This window comes from Oryzias melastigma, linkage group LG12 (assembly GCF_002922805.2).
Source record: "Oryzias melastigma strain HK-1 linkage group LG12, ASM292280v2, whole genome shotgun sequence".
Classification (NCBI taxonomy): domain Eukaryota; kingdom Metazoa; phylum Chordata; class Actinopteri; order Beloniformes; family Adrianichthyidae; genus Oryzias; species Oryzias melastigma.
In genome coordinates this window covers 1,623,802-1,637,786 of record NC_050523.1, presented here as the reverse complement: position 1 = coordinate 1,637,786, position 13,985 = coordinate 1,623,802, and the positions used below count along the sequence as shown (strand labels likewise).

General features: G+C 40.8%; 1 protein-coding gene across 4 annotated transcripts; it reads left to right on the top strand.

Annotated features, from left to right (window-relative positions):
• Window positions 1–940: 940 nt before the first annotated feature.
• Window positions 941–13,143, top strand: pargl (poly (ADP-ribose) glycohydrolase, like). Of its 4 annotated transcripts, none has more exons than XM_024299300.2 (16): window positions 943–1,310; window positions 2,955–3,379; window positions 3,459–3,545; window positions 5,008–5,112; window positions 5,201–5,272; window positions 5,389–5,475; window positions 7,308–7,468; window positions 7,533–7,636; window positions 7,703–7,769; window positions 8,911–8,986; window positions 9,056–9,203; window positions 9,640–9,718; window positions 9,786–9,894; window positions 10,575–10,674; window positions 11,178–11,306; window positions 12,313–13,143. In XM_024299300.2, the coding sequence occupies exons 2-16, from the start codon at window positions 2,957–2,959 to the stop codon at window positions 12,411–12,413; spliced, it is 1,848 nt and encodes a 615-aa protein (XP_024155068.1). In that variant the 5' UTR covers window positions 943–1,310; window positions 2,955–2,956; the 3' UTR covers window positions 12,414–13,143. The 4 variants fall into 4 exon arrangements, with proteins under 4 accessions (XP_036070386.1, XP_036070387.1, XP_024155068.1 ...); XM_024299299.2 differs by having other exon boundaries at window positions 944–1,310; window positions 7,700–7,769; XM_036214493.1 differs by lacking the exons at window positions 10,575–10,674; window positions 11,178–11,306; window positions 12,313–13,143 and adding an exon at window positions 10,371–10,541 and having other exon boundaries at window positions 941–1,310; window positions 7,700–7,769.
• Window positions 13,144–13,985: the final 842 nt, after the last annotated feature.

The window sequence follows — 13,985 nt, the reverse complement described above, 5'->3', positions numbered from 1 at the left end:
TTTAGAGCAACAAAAGAGCTCCATATAAATTATGTTTTTTGAAATGAAATGCAAAAAAATGTGGCGTCTCTTTCAGAAAACATTTATGATAGAAAACAATATATATATATATATATATATATATATTAGTGCTGGGAGTCGATTGAAAAAAAATTAACTAATTGCATACCTGGGGAAAAAATGAATCGTGATTAATTGGAATTTTTTATTACATTATTTGACAAACATGTATCTGCAAATAATCACAACATAAGATCACTCAAAATGCATTTAGAACATCATTTTTTATATTTGTGCTGTCAATTAATTGAAAAATATACACCGATTAATCAAACCTTTGCGTTGTGATTAATCAGAATTATTTACAATGTTCTCCTAGGTACATTTTATATGACAATATGCAGATTTAGAACAAAAATCAACCAATTCTCTGAAATTTTCAAGTTATCAAGTGTTAAATTAAAAAATGTCATTTGTGTTCAAAACACATCAACAGTAAGATAAGCAGAACTCTAAAGGCTTTACGTCTGCAGTATTAATTCAAGAAAGTCGAGGCTCAGCGAATCAAATAGTCGATTTCTTTTGAAAAAGCGATCTGTACCAAAAAATAACAACATTAAAGTACTAAAAGCCAATCAAATGTTTACTTTTTTGTAAATAACCATGGTTTAAGTGCGGTAATACCTGACAAAGTGCTTTAACGCTCGCCATGGAAGCCTGAACTGTTTTTTTTATTAATCACATGCGTTAATGTGTTAATTTTCACAGGTCTTATAAATATATATATACATCTTAAGAAAAACTGCTAAACTAATAATTAATAATAAAATAATAACAATAAAAATCTTTTTATTTTTTATTTTCCAGATTTCAATGTTCTTAAAGGAAAAACTGTCATTATGAATTCTGTCAGTTAAAAAGAGAAGACAATAAAGCCCCTGTCGTGATCTGTCCTCCTCGCGGCGGAAGAAGCGCGCCCCCCAGCGGAGAAGAGCGGAAAATCGTTTCCAGGCCGTGCGCGCTCCCGCGCCCGCCCCCTTACTGTCACGCGACAGAATTTTACCATAAAGCCACAAAATACTATTTTCAAAAGACACCAGAATCGGATCCAGTGTCAGCTGAAGAGCGGGAGATTTCCTGACAGTTCTCGAGGGCTGAGCGGAAGTGCGCATGCGCAGCAGACTTTCGGTTTGACTTGAAAGAGAAAGTGAAGTTTGCTTCATGAACCTTCGTTTCTATCCATGAAAACAAGAGAAAAACACAGAAACGCGACTTGTTCTGAGCTCAATCCCGCCTGTCTTTGGTGAAAGGTGAGTTTAAAAACATCCACTTTATGTGAAACCGAATGTCATTTCCGCAGAAACAACCTTTGGTCAGAAACCCGCGAGGCTTTTATCAAATAAAACATAGGCGGAAATGTAGAGAAAAGGCAGAATAGAAGTTTTTATTGTGTATTGTTTGGATATTTTTACCTGATTTATGTGGAGCTCTTTTGAGGCCAATATTATTTACCCCCCCCCAGATAAAACAAATTGAAAGTAATTTTAGTGTTTGGCCAAAAAAAAAGTAAAATGTCCAAAACTTTTTGCTATTCTAAAATAAGTGTTATTTTTTTTAAGCTTCAATTGTTCTGATTTTTAACTTTCAAAACTCAAAATTTCAATTTCAAACCTTTTTTTTTGCAGATCGCCCATATTTATCAGTAAGATGGCGCTTTGAATTGAACGGCTACAACAGCGTTTTGGACGCGATAAAACTCTGATTTTTACACCCGTTTTAGGACAACTTCAGACTATGACAGTACAGACAAGACAGACATTTCCTGACCGTAATTATCCCAGTTCTTAGAGTCAGTGAACGCACCGGGACTGACGTTACCACCCTCATCGATTTTGATTGGTCCTTTGTGTTAGCCCCGCCCCAACGCGCCACAATGGGGCCAAAAGTTTGGAAACTGAAATTTTCAAATTTGAAAACGTAAAAAAAGAGTTGAAAAAAACAGAAGCTGCATGATTCGTTAAAAGCTTAATAAACTTACATCCTATTTGTCTTTATTTTTAATTACTTTAAAGCTAATAATGGTTAAGATGTGTCGATTAGTCGTTACTTTATATTATATGGAGTCAGAGTGTAGTAACTTTGAAATTTATGATCATGCTAGCTTTTTGGACTATTCTGGTATTAAGGATTTTTAGGCTTTTCTGGCGTTCAGCTAATTTCAGCTACATGCTAGCTATCTTGGTAAATTTAGGATTTTTTTCATTTTTTTAGGCTAATTTAGAGTTTAGCTAATATTTCAGCTGCATGCTAGCTATTTTGGCAAAATTTGGCTTTTTTGTTTTTGTTAGGCTAATTTTTAGCTTAGTTAATATTTTAGCTACATGCTAGCTGTTTTTGGTAATTTAGGATTTTTTGGGGTTTTGGCTAATTTGGCATTTAACTAATATTTTGGCCATCAGCCTCCGCGTTTTATGCTATCGATTTAATCGTTCTCAGCCAGCAGCACTAGCATGTTCAGCGGCCAAATTCAGCTCACAGCATTCCCACTGTATCTAGTTTGTAGTTTAAAGCTCATGATTGTTAAGATGTGTGCTTCACATCCTCTTTGGGCGTGACCTGATAACGGTTTGAGGCAGCACTAATGCAGGGAATTCATGTGGTTGTCATAGTAACAACACGCCCCTCCCTTACACCTTTTCCCTCCAAACGTCAGAACGCGATGGATTTGTCTCCATGTGATAGACATCTTGTTTTCTGTTCGACACCAGAGGCGAGGGTCTTTTCCACTAAACAAAACCGGATCGGCATCCGGCTTCTCACCACAAACGTCCCGAGAACAGAATCAGAGAACCCCTGAAGGGGTTGTGTTTGGTTTCTGCAGTTTCCCGCTCTTGACTGTAACTTGTGAACACTTCCTGTCTGATGACCTGCTGTTTTTGTGAATCTCCACACAGAGATGTCGAAAGGAAACCATAAAAATGACAGCAGGAACGTACGTTCGGTTCTCCAACCCGACCTCCCTGAGAACAACAATATGAAGCCAGAGCCTGATGACCACAGAGGGACATGCTCCGCCCACAAGGATGAGAAGAGAAGCCTGATGATGGCTGACGGTGGCTCAGAAGAAGACAGGAAAGGCTCCGCCCACAAGGATGGGAGTGGAAACATCTCAGCGATAGCTGGGTTTGACCCGGATGGGGGCCGGACGAACCCGTCGGGGCACGCCAGTGGATCTGCGGGGTACCCGGAGATCCAACGCGGGATGGGAGGAGAGGAGCATCCTTCATGCTGGAAGCTGGACGACCTGAAGAAACTCTCAGACTGTGAGGAGAACCTGGGTTACCTGAAGTTTGATAGGATGCACGCCGTCCTGGTGGATGTGAGGAGCCCTCACCTGTCCTTACCTGAGCAGCTCATGAGTCTGAAGCCCCACCTTCACTGCTCTGCTTGTCTTCTAGGTGGGGATCCTCTATAACAGTCACCGCCTAGTTCCTATCAAAGGAAAGGATGCTTGGGACAGTAACCACGTGAAGATGCCAAACTCTGTAAGAAAAAACCGTATTACTAGTTCACTACTTGTTACTTACCTAACGTTCTTCTCCTGGCATACAAACTCAAAGGAATAAAGCTAGCATAACAAAGACACCTTTGTAAATAACATAGACACTACATGAGACCAATCTGGAGTTCTCAGCAACACCTCATTAATTTCAACACGAGTGTGAGAAAATGAACACAGTAGTTCTGAGCAATAGAAAGTGTCTATCGTCCATTTCTCTTCTATCGTTTATATCGTTTCTAAGATAATTTGATCAATTATTATCCCAAATATGTCATAAAATAGCCTGAGACGATTTCATAGGTGTTGCCTCGTCAGTGTGGACACAAAAACCGTATTTAATTGTAAATAAAGACAAATTAAAAAGAGATTCTTCACAAAGAAACTGAGTCTTCTGGCTTTGCGACGTAAAGCTGCTTTACATTCTTTAATTCGCAGTTATGAGAGTTTTATGACATGTTTCACGTTAATACGAGTCCAGAACGATGGACGGTTCAGTTAAGAAGTGTGTTTTACATCCACTTAGCTCATGACCCGATGAGTCGAGTAATCAGAAAAAATCATCAGTGATTCGACGACCATCAAAATAATCATTTGTGGTTTCCATTATAAAATGGACCCGTCGAGCAGAACCGATTGGTACCATTTCTGGACCCCGTTGGATGTAAGTCTGTAAAAAAATGGAACGGACCCGTTTAGGGCCACATTTTTGATGTGGAGGGTTCTTCACCAAACATCAATATGTGATGAGTTGGAGATGAGAATGTGTTGGTGTTAGGGAGGTAACGATTCAGTCACGCCTCTAGGGCTGCCACGATTAATCGACTGATCAACTTTTAAAATGGTCGACGACTAATTTAATAGTCGATTAGTCGTTACTTTATATTATATGGAGTCAGATTCTAGTAAAGTTGACATCGTTGGATTCTTAGTTGATCCAAACCACTAACTCTATAAGAAAACTGGAGCCCCTGGCCTTCCAAACAGGAAGTGCACTATAATCGTTGGCTCACCTGCCTTGACTCACATCTGAACTGAAGTTTCTTCCCATTCCTAACACACAGTTTGCAGATATTCCAGTTTCAACTGGTTGAGGAATGCGTTTCTAGGATCATTCTTCCCAAAGAGCATTGGTCAGGTCACACTGATGTTGGTGGAGAAGGTCTGACTCTCAGTGTCTGCTCTAATTCATCCCAAAGGTGTTCTATGGGGTTCAGGACTCTGCAGTCCAGTTCCGACTCTGTCCTCCATGTCTTTATGGACCTCGCTTTGTGTTCAGATCACAGTTGGAAGAGGAAGGCCCGCTCCAAACTGTTCCCTCGAGGTCGAGACCATGGAATTGTTTGGAGTGGGCCTTTTCCCTGGATCTAAGGGGCCTGAAGAACAAGCCCGCACCGTCATTCCCCCTCCACCGAATGTCACACACTCTGAAGCTGAGTTTGTTGTAGGTGAGGAATCAAATTGCACCGAACCAGGGTCCCAAATGGAAGCAGATCTCCAAGCATCTGTCTGGTCTCGCCCGTCAGAAAGAAGCGGACGTCAAAGACGTGGCGGTACGTTTGTGTCCCTTAACCAAAAAATGGTTTCCTCCTTTTGATGAAGTGTTTACCCCTCACTGTCAAAACTGCTGCTTCTGTCCAGAACGCCATCGGCCACTTCAACCCCAAGTACCAGAGTAGGTGGACGTTTGATGCCCTCTTCTCCTTAGTTAAGGTCAGACTTTCCCTAAAACACGTGTCAAAGTCAAGGCCCGGGGGCCGGAACAGTCCTAAAAGAACGCAATGTTTTTTTTTTTTTTTAATGCTGAACTCTTCGTTTCTGTCTTTCAGACGACCCCTCCCTCAGAAAACGACCTGCACAAACTGTTTCCAAAGATCGCCGCTTTGGCCTTGAAGCTTCCTGATGAGGTTCAGAAGGTACGACAGGAAACCAGCGCTTGAGTCTGTGGATTTAGCTTTAGCTTTTTTACAAACTGCTCCATCAGACTCAAACAGTAAATCTGACTAAAAACAACGTTCATGTGAAGGGTTACTCCCAACCGTTCTTGAGGTGGAAACGAGCTGTGTGACGGTGAAAAAAGGTCCAACCTTTACACAGGTGACCTACAGGAAAAATGAAGGTCATAGATCACTCAGTGAACATGTAGAGAGAAAATGTTCATGTTTATCTATGGGCGTGCTGCAGGCCACAGGTCGCAGTGAACACTTCCACAACACACAGGAGTAACTAAGAGGGAAGTAGGTGAGATGCAGGTGTGTCGTTCAGATTTTTCCCTCTTTAGCTCCGCCCCCAAATCCTGCAGACTGAACAAGGATCCTGTTAGTGCTGTTCGTGTGACACGTGCGCGCTCCTTGCTGCAGCCTGAATGTTAGAAATGAGACAGAGTGCAGTTTGTGTGGACGTCCTACGGACACTTGTGTATCACGTGTCGTACCCGTGCACGCACACAGAGCCAATACTAAAAACTAGAGCATGTGTCGAAGTCAAGGCCCGGGGGCCGGATCCGGCCCTCCAGGTAACTCTATCCGGCCCTCCAGATCATTTTATTTTATTGTTATTGATGACCCGATGTTATCTTGAGCTCATTTCTAACTTGTATAATTTTTGCTAATTTAGGCTTTTTTTCTTTAGTTTCTTAGTCTGTTTTGGAGTTTAGCTAATATTTACACTCTAGCTTTTTTGAATAATTTTAGTTTTATCTGTTTTTTAGGCTATTTTAAAGTTTAGCTAATATTTCAGCTACATGTTAGCTGTTTTAGCTAACCTAAGTTTTTTGGGGTTTTTTGTTTTTTTTTTGTTTTTGTTTTTTAGGCTAATTTGGCATTTACCAATATTTTAACTGGCTATCAGCTTCAGAATTTTTAGCTATTAATTTCAGCATCTTCATCTATCAGCTCCCAAATTCAGCTTCCATTATTCACACTAGCATTATCACAGGTAATGCTATAAATCTAGTTCATAATTATGTTAAAAAGTTACGTTTTTTTTATTTTAAAAATATAGTTTTAGAGTGTCAACAAATGTTTGTGATTGAGTTTGACCCCCCTGAACCTGAATGTGACATAAAGACACTGTATGACAACATCACCCCTAAGCTACAAACGCGTGTAACTTCCATTATCCGTACCAACTCTTTACGATACACGTACTACACGTACGACAATGGTACGCTCCATTTTCATGACATCCCTCGAGGTGACCATACAAATCTCTGACTTAGGCTAAATAATTAAACTTGTATGAGTAAAATCAAACAGTTGGTATTTATCGCCAACTAGTGGTCGGAGTTCAGAAGTGCAGTCAGTCCTTGCTTTAGAAACAGAAAATCTCTTTATATTTGTTTATCAGAAAGACCATCTTTGGGTCGAACTTAAAAATGTGATTTTGTTCTACAAAACATGTTTGAAATATTTGTTTACCCCTTTGGATTCCTGAACCTTATCTATTCTCTTTATCAAAAGGATCAACATTTTTTGCTTTCGCTGCTGAATGTAGAGAAACTGGAAAAACAACAAAAAATATTTTAAAAAGAAAGGTGACATCTTCATGAGCTGTTTTCTGCTTTAACTGTGTTCCTCTCCTGTGGATAGACGCTGGTAAACAGTTTGGTCCATTACTGACATCTTGTGGTTGCAGTGGTGCATTACATTCTAATAATTTAAAAAAATAGTTTTTTAATGTAAAAAAGCCCTGGAGATGCTCATCCTGGAGATGCTCACCCCATCCTGCTGATGTTCCGTGTGGTCAGGCCATCCCTCTGCTGCAGCGAGGACACGATGCATCCATCTATCTGTCTCGGGTTCAGATCGCCTGCCTGCTGGCCAACGCTTTTTTCTGCACCTTTCCCCACCGCAACGCCTCCAACCGCACCGCAGAGTACCACAGCTACCCCTCCATCAACTTCTCCAGGTGAGACTGTCGCAGCGTCACCTTCCCGCCTGCGTCCCACCCGCTCACGCCTTCTCTCCTCCAGTTTGTTCGGAAAGCCGCTGAATCGCAAGATCCAGAAGCTGAAGGCCATCATGCACTACTTTAGGGTGGTGACGGATGAGAGGATGCACGAGGGGACAGACAAAGGTAGGAGGGCAGCTTCTCTCTTTGTGACAAACACCAGAATAAACCTGTTTTTGTGGAACTCAGCAGAAGCAAACGGCCTGGTGACGTTTGAGAGACGATGCCTCAGAGACGCAGACACGCCCTGCTGGAAAAGGTGATCATGTTTACGCTGTAACACGCTGCAGTTATCTCGTCACCTGAACACAAAAGTAAAGCACACTGCTCACAATAAGGCAGGGATACTGGTATATTCATATTTGGTAGGAAGTTTAATTAAATACATAATATTTGATAGTACCAATAATGAATAAATTGATATTTAACGCCCCAAAATGAAGACATTTATAAAGATAATCAGATTGGCCCCGATTTAGCTCCATAGAAGAACAGTTAAAGAATCGGTCCAGAACTGCTCCTGTATGGAGTCATTCTTGTTCCACCAAATTCCAGCAAAAGTCACAGTTTTGAGATCAAAATTTTATAAATTACAAAGATAAAAAATTAAATTTTTTCAGTAAACATATTTAATACTTGCTTTCAAAAATATTTTAAAAGTAAAGTAAAGTAAGTTTTAAAAGTGAACAATATTTTTCCATTTGCAAACTATTATTTTATTTCAATTTTTTTTGCGTTTGTAAACTTATTTTTGCTTTCAACAATATTTTTGCAGTCGCAAACTTTTTTTCTTTTCCATTAGCTAACTTTTTTTTTGTTTTCAAACTTATTTTTGCTTTTGCAAAATTATTTTTGCTTTCAAAAATAATTTTGCATCTGCAAACTTTTTTTTGCTTTAAAAAATGTTTTTGCTTTAAAACATTTTTTTGCGCTTGCAAACTTTTTTTTTGCCTTCAAAATATATTTTTCCAGTTGCAACACAAACGTTTTAGTTCAGTGTTGCCTCATCTGACTTTTGCCTTGTCTTTAAATTTGTGTTTTGTTTTCTTGCTGCAATCGCAAAAATATTTTTAAAAGCAAAAAAAGTATTTGAAAGCAATTAAAATAATTTTATTTGCAAACTATGAATTTTTATTCTGAACACCTTACATTTTTAGAAATGTTGATGTCAAAACTGTGACTTCTGCTCACCATGTGGCACAAGAATCCCTCCATACTCCTGCAGGTCAGAATTATGACCTCAGCCAAAACCCCCCACAGCCCCCAGAATCCTTCACTTCGAAGGTGCTGTTAGAAAATCCTCCACGTCCAGCATCTCTGCTGGTTTCTTCTGTGGACCTTCACCAGACCTGAGTTCTGCTCCAGAACCGTTTCCGTTCTCTGAGTTGTTGGTTCTGCAGCTGCACGGAGACGCTGAGCAAACTCCACGTCACGTCCAGAGGCCACATTGAGGACGACGGGGCCGACTTCCTGCAGGTGAGGAGCTCAGGTCCGGGGCGCCGTGAGGGCCCGGCGAGACCTGAACCTGTCCCTGTGCGTCCACAGGTGGACTTCGCTGCCAAGGTCATCGGCGGGGGGGTTCTGGACTCAGGTCTGGTCCAGGAGGAAATCCTGTTCCTCCTGTATCCTGAACTGATCGTGTCGCGGCTCTTCACGCAGGAACTGGACGACAACGAGTGTCTGATCATCACAGGTGAGAGTCCGAGATTCAGAACAATCGGTCCCGATTCTGGAGATGTTCTGACAAATACGAGATGAGATTGAAGATCTCTGGTCTTCAGATCAGCTGATCTCCAGCTGCTGGACGAACCTTTAAAGTCCAACAGAATCCTGGGAGGAGATGATCGGATGAAACTTTTTACTGATTTTAATTTTTTAAAACGAAATAAAAAGCTGGAAAATAATCACTTTGATCAAGTTAAAACTGATTATCATTTCATTGATGATCACATGACCTGAGTTTACATTTATTGTTTTTCATCTGTGAAAATAAAACTAAATAAAATGAAGGACCATAAAAATGCTGACTCATCATTTTCAGGATCTCGTCTTTCTCCTGAATTTGCTGAGTCATGACCCTCTTCTTGGTTCAGAGCGACTTTGACGGATCGGAGGCTTTTGGTTTTCAGGTTTGCGGCGGTTCAGCATCTATGAGGGTTACAGTGACAGCTTCCAGTGGGTGGGGCCTTATGATGCCACCCAGAAAAGGTCAGAGCACTCTGTTTGACCATTCAGTGGAGGTTTGTCGGGTTCTGACCCGTTCAGGTCTCTGCAGGGACAAGTGGCGCCGGCTGAAGTGTCAGATCGTCGCCATCGACGCGCTGCACTTCAAAGACCCCAAGCAGCAGTACGACATGAGGGCCATCGAGAGGGAGCTCAACAAGGTGAGGCTGTGGGCGGGGCCTCATCCTACAGTGAAGGGAAAAGTATTCAGTCAGCCACCAGCTGTGCAGGTTCTCCACCTTGAAAAGATGAGAGAGGTCTGTAATTTTCATCAACTCAGCTATGACAGAAAAAATGAAAAAATAAGAATTTATTTGTAAATGATGGTGGGAAATAAGTATTTGGTCAATAATTAAAGTTTAGCTCAAAACTTTATTTAATCTTTATTGACAATGACAGCAGTCAAACATTTTCTGAAAGTCTTCGCAAACTGTTGCTGGTATTTTGGTCCATTCCCCCATCAGATCTTCTCTACAGCAGTGATGTTTTGGTCCATTCCTCCATGTAGATCTCCTCTAGAGCAGTGATGTTTTGGTCCATTCCTCCATCAGATCTCCTCTAGAGCAGTGATGTTTTGGTCCATTCCTCCTGTAGATCTCCTCTAGAGCGGTGATGTTTTGGTCCATTCCTCCAACAGATCTCCTCTAGAGCGGTGATGTTTTGGTCCATTCCTCCAACAGATCTCCTCTAGTTGATGATGAAAATTACAGACCACTCTCATCTTTTGAAGTGGGAGAACTTCCACAATTGCTGGCGTACTGATTAGTTTTCTACCTGATGGTAAGTACAGGACCTTGCTGTGAGACGTTTGTGTTGACTCGTGTTCTGGTCCGTCCTGAAGGCGTACTGCGGGTTCAGGCGCTCCGATAAGCTGCAGGAGCCCGACATCGCCACGGGGAAATGGGGCTGCGGAGCTTTTAACGGAGATCCACAACTCAAAGGTTTGACAGGAAAAATCAAGTTTTTACTTCCATCAGAAACATTCCAACAATCTGGGATTCTCTGAAGCAGTTTTTATCTTCTGGTGTCGGTGCAGGAAGGAAGTCAAACTGTTGTTTTTGTCCCTCCACACTCACTATAGAGGAGGCTCACTATTTTGCAGAGTCTTGGAGAAATCTGTTTGCACTGAAGCTCAATTGGATTGGGGAATATAGACCACAATGCATTGCATTTGATTGATAATTAATAATTTTTTCATAAGCCATCCAAGTTTTTACTATCAGAACACATTTCATTTCATATTCATTGTAAAATGAGGTTTTTACTTCAGGAAGTTGGTAAAATCTTATTTGCCGTGGAAGAAAACAAAATAAAGTATTAAGCCATGCCAAATTGCTTTTTAAATCATTAAAAAAATCATTTTTCTATATATGTACTATATGTAGTGTATGTTCTATATGTACATACACTATATGGTTTGTTCTGTTTGTGTTCTGGTTCTCAGCTATGATCCAGCTGATGGCGGCGGCGAAGGCCGGCAGAGGTTTGGCTTTCTTCACCTTCAAGGACCATCAGCTGGCCAAAGAGCTGCTGGACGTCTACCAGCTGCTGGTCTCCAGGGGGTTTACAGTTGGTGAGAAACTTTTCTACAGTTCAGCTTCAGCTGTGGGGCTTTAAAGGGGAACCAAACCCTCAATCAACACACTCTTACACTGTCAGTGTGCTCCCCCTACAGGTTGAATCCAGGTATTACAGTTGAATCAAACCATTTAAGTCTCACGTCATGATCTGCAGTACTGATAACAGACCTGTTCCCTAGCCCCACCCCTGTGGGCGGAGTCATCCTCCAACTTCCCTGTTTGGTAACCCTTTAAAAGCAGGAAGGAGAACACCTGGACGGAAACACACCTGCAGCAAAGAGAAACAAACTGAAGACCACTGGAGATCATCTGATTTCATCTTAACTTTAGGAGGCGGAGCTTCTCTGTGAAGTCGTTCAGATTAGTTTAATCAGTGGGTGGGGCTTACACCAGGTGGCGGTTCTTCAGTGTGTTTGGTTGTCATTTCCATTTTGGACATGAAAGAACTTTGAGCTGCAAATAAACTGAGACTTACTGGAGACGGAAATGAAAATCTGATGGTGAACAAACGTCTCATTTAGGCTCAAAATCTTTGGATTTTATCAAAAAAATAAATGATTTTATCATTTGATCTTTTAAAACCATTTCTACCATTTTGTGTTTGACTGCGACTTTAGTCTGTTGAAGGATTTTGTTTTTGGTCATCGAGAAAAAGGTTTGAAATGATAGTTTTTCTGAGGGGAAAAAATAAAGAACATTCAGTCGTGGATTTGTGGGGGGGAGGGGCTTAAGTATGTAAACACAGGGGTCCTGAGTCAGAACCTTGGGGTGCTCCAAAAGGGATTCCACTTTCATTGTAATGAAATGACAGATTTAGGTGATTTCAACCATCAACTCTGATGAACCGAATGCAGCGCTCGGCTGTGGTGGGGTCAAAGGTCACCTTTAACCAGAAAACCTTCTAGATTAAAGCGCTGCATCACAAAATTCTGTCATTTTCCAGCTGAGAACAGGAAAAAAACGTCTTGGTTTTAGCGACTAACTTCGTGTTTCCGACAGGTGAGCTGTATGAACTTCTGGAGAACTTCTGCACGGCGGTGAGAAGACACAAAGATGAAAGTCTGTTTGACTTCATCAGGAAATCCTGGAGTAAACTGTGAAGACGCCTGTGCTCACGTACGTCAAAGACGGAAGCTCAATATTAAAGTTTGCACTCTTTGTTCGGCCGTTTAATCAAATGTTTGATTTGGAGAGAATCAGACGAAGGATGCTGATCCTGAAGAGGATCCAGCTGTAAAAACGTTTCTGCATGTGCTGTGAAGTGAAATATTTAATATTTTGAACGGTTTAAAGATAATATGTGAAGCATCTGTGATCAATTGATTTGGTCTGAATGTGATCTGAGAGTTCATCTAAATCACGTGTCAAAGTCAAGGCCCAGGGGCCGGATCCGGCCCTCCAGATCATTTAGTGTTATTGTTATGAATGTCCCGATGTTATCTGATGCTCATTTACTCTTCAGCGTTTTTGACTACCAATTTCAGCATCTTTAGCGGCCACAATCAGTTTACAGTATTCACACTAGTATTATCACAGGTAATGCTGTATATCTAGTTCATTATTATATTAAACAGTTACAGTTTTAAAATGTATTTCTAGAGTGTTCGTTAATTGTTTATCCTGTTCGGCCCGCGACCTCAGGTGTGATTTGGATTTTGGCCTTTTGTGTGATCGACTTTGACTTTGTTCTTTACTGAACACTAAAGACACGTTTGACTCAATTCATGAACTTTAATGAAGGATTTTTTCCATGAATGTCCAAAGTTTGAACTTGTCTGATCCGCTGTAGATTCTTTATTTGCTGCAAAGAATAAAACATTAGAAAATAAATACGCCGATCCCTGAAAGTCTCTTTTCTGTAAGAATCCAGACGTCGGGGAGCAGAGAGACAAAACATGAGCTGTGAGGAAACAACTCTGAGAAAAGATGAAGGAATCCAATCTGACAAACAATTCATGAGTTTCCTCCTTTTCCCGTTGATTCCAAACATAGAAATAATTCGCCCTAGAATCAGTCATTGTGATAGAAAATTTATGGCCACCATAAAAGATAAAAAATAAACCAGAATAAAGGCATAAAATTACCAGAAAAAAAGTTGTAGTTATGGATAAAAATTCAACAACTTGTGGTAATAAAGTTGTGAATTTATGTTTTAAAACAGTCGTTATTTAACCCTTTAACACCGGAGTGTTTATGTTCTTTGATTTACTTTAACTTTTCAACCGTCAACAGCAGATTCTGAAGGAGAAAAGCGGCTCCAGTTGAAGACTTTGTGTTCAATCCTCAGGTGTCAAAGGGTTTAAAAGGAAAAAGTTGTCCTTTTTCAAAAATAAATGTTAAATTATGCTTCTAAAATCCACAAAGACAACCGAACAGAAACGCGACGGGCTTCACACACAGAAGCAGAGTGCGGGCGGGATCTGCTCTCCTGCTATTCACACCAGACGAGACAGTCGACAGGCGCCTCTGTTAGGGTTTCTTTGGTTTGCCATCATGGGGAAGTTAATAACCTAATACTATGACCCCATGTTTCTGCTAAGAAGAAGACAGTTAGTAGACCTGCACTTCTTTAATGTATCTGTTGTTGAGACACACAGAAGTGTGTTTGTGTTGTTATTGTGTTTATTTTCATCTCTACCGTCTGTTCAGATACAAAAACATGATCGCATTTG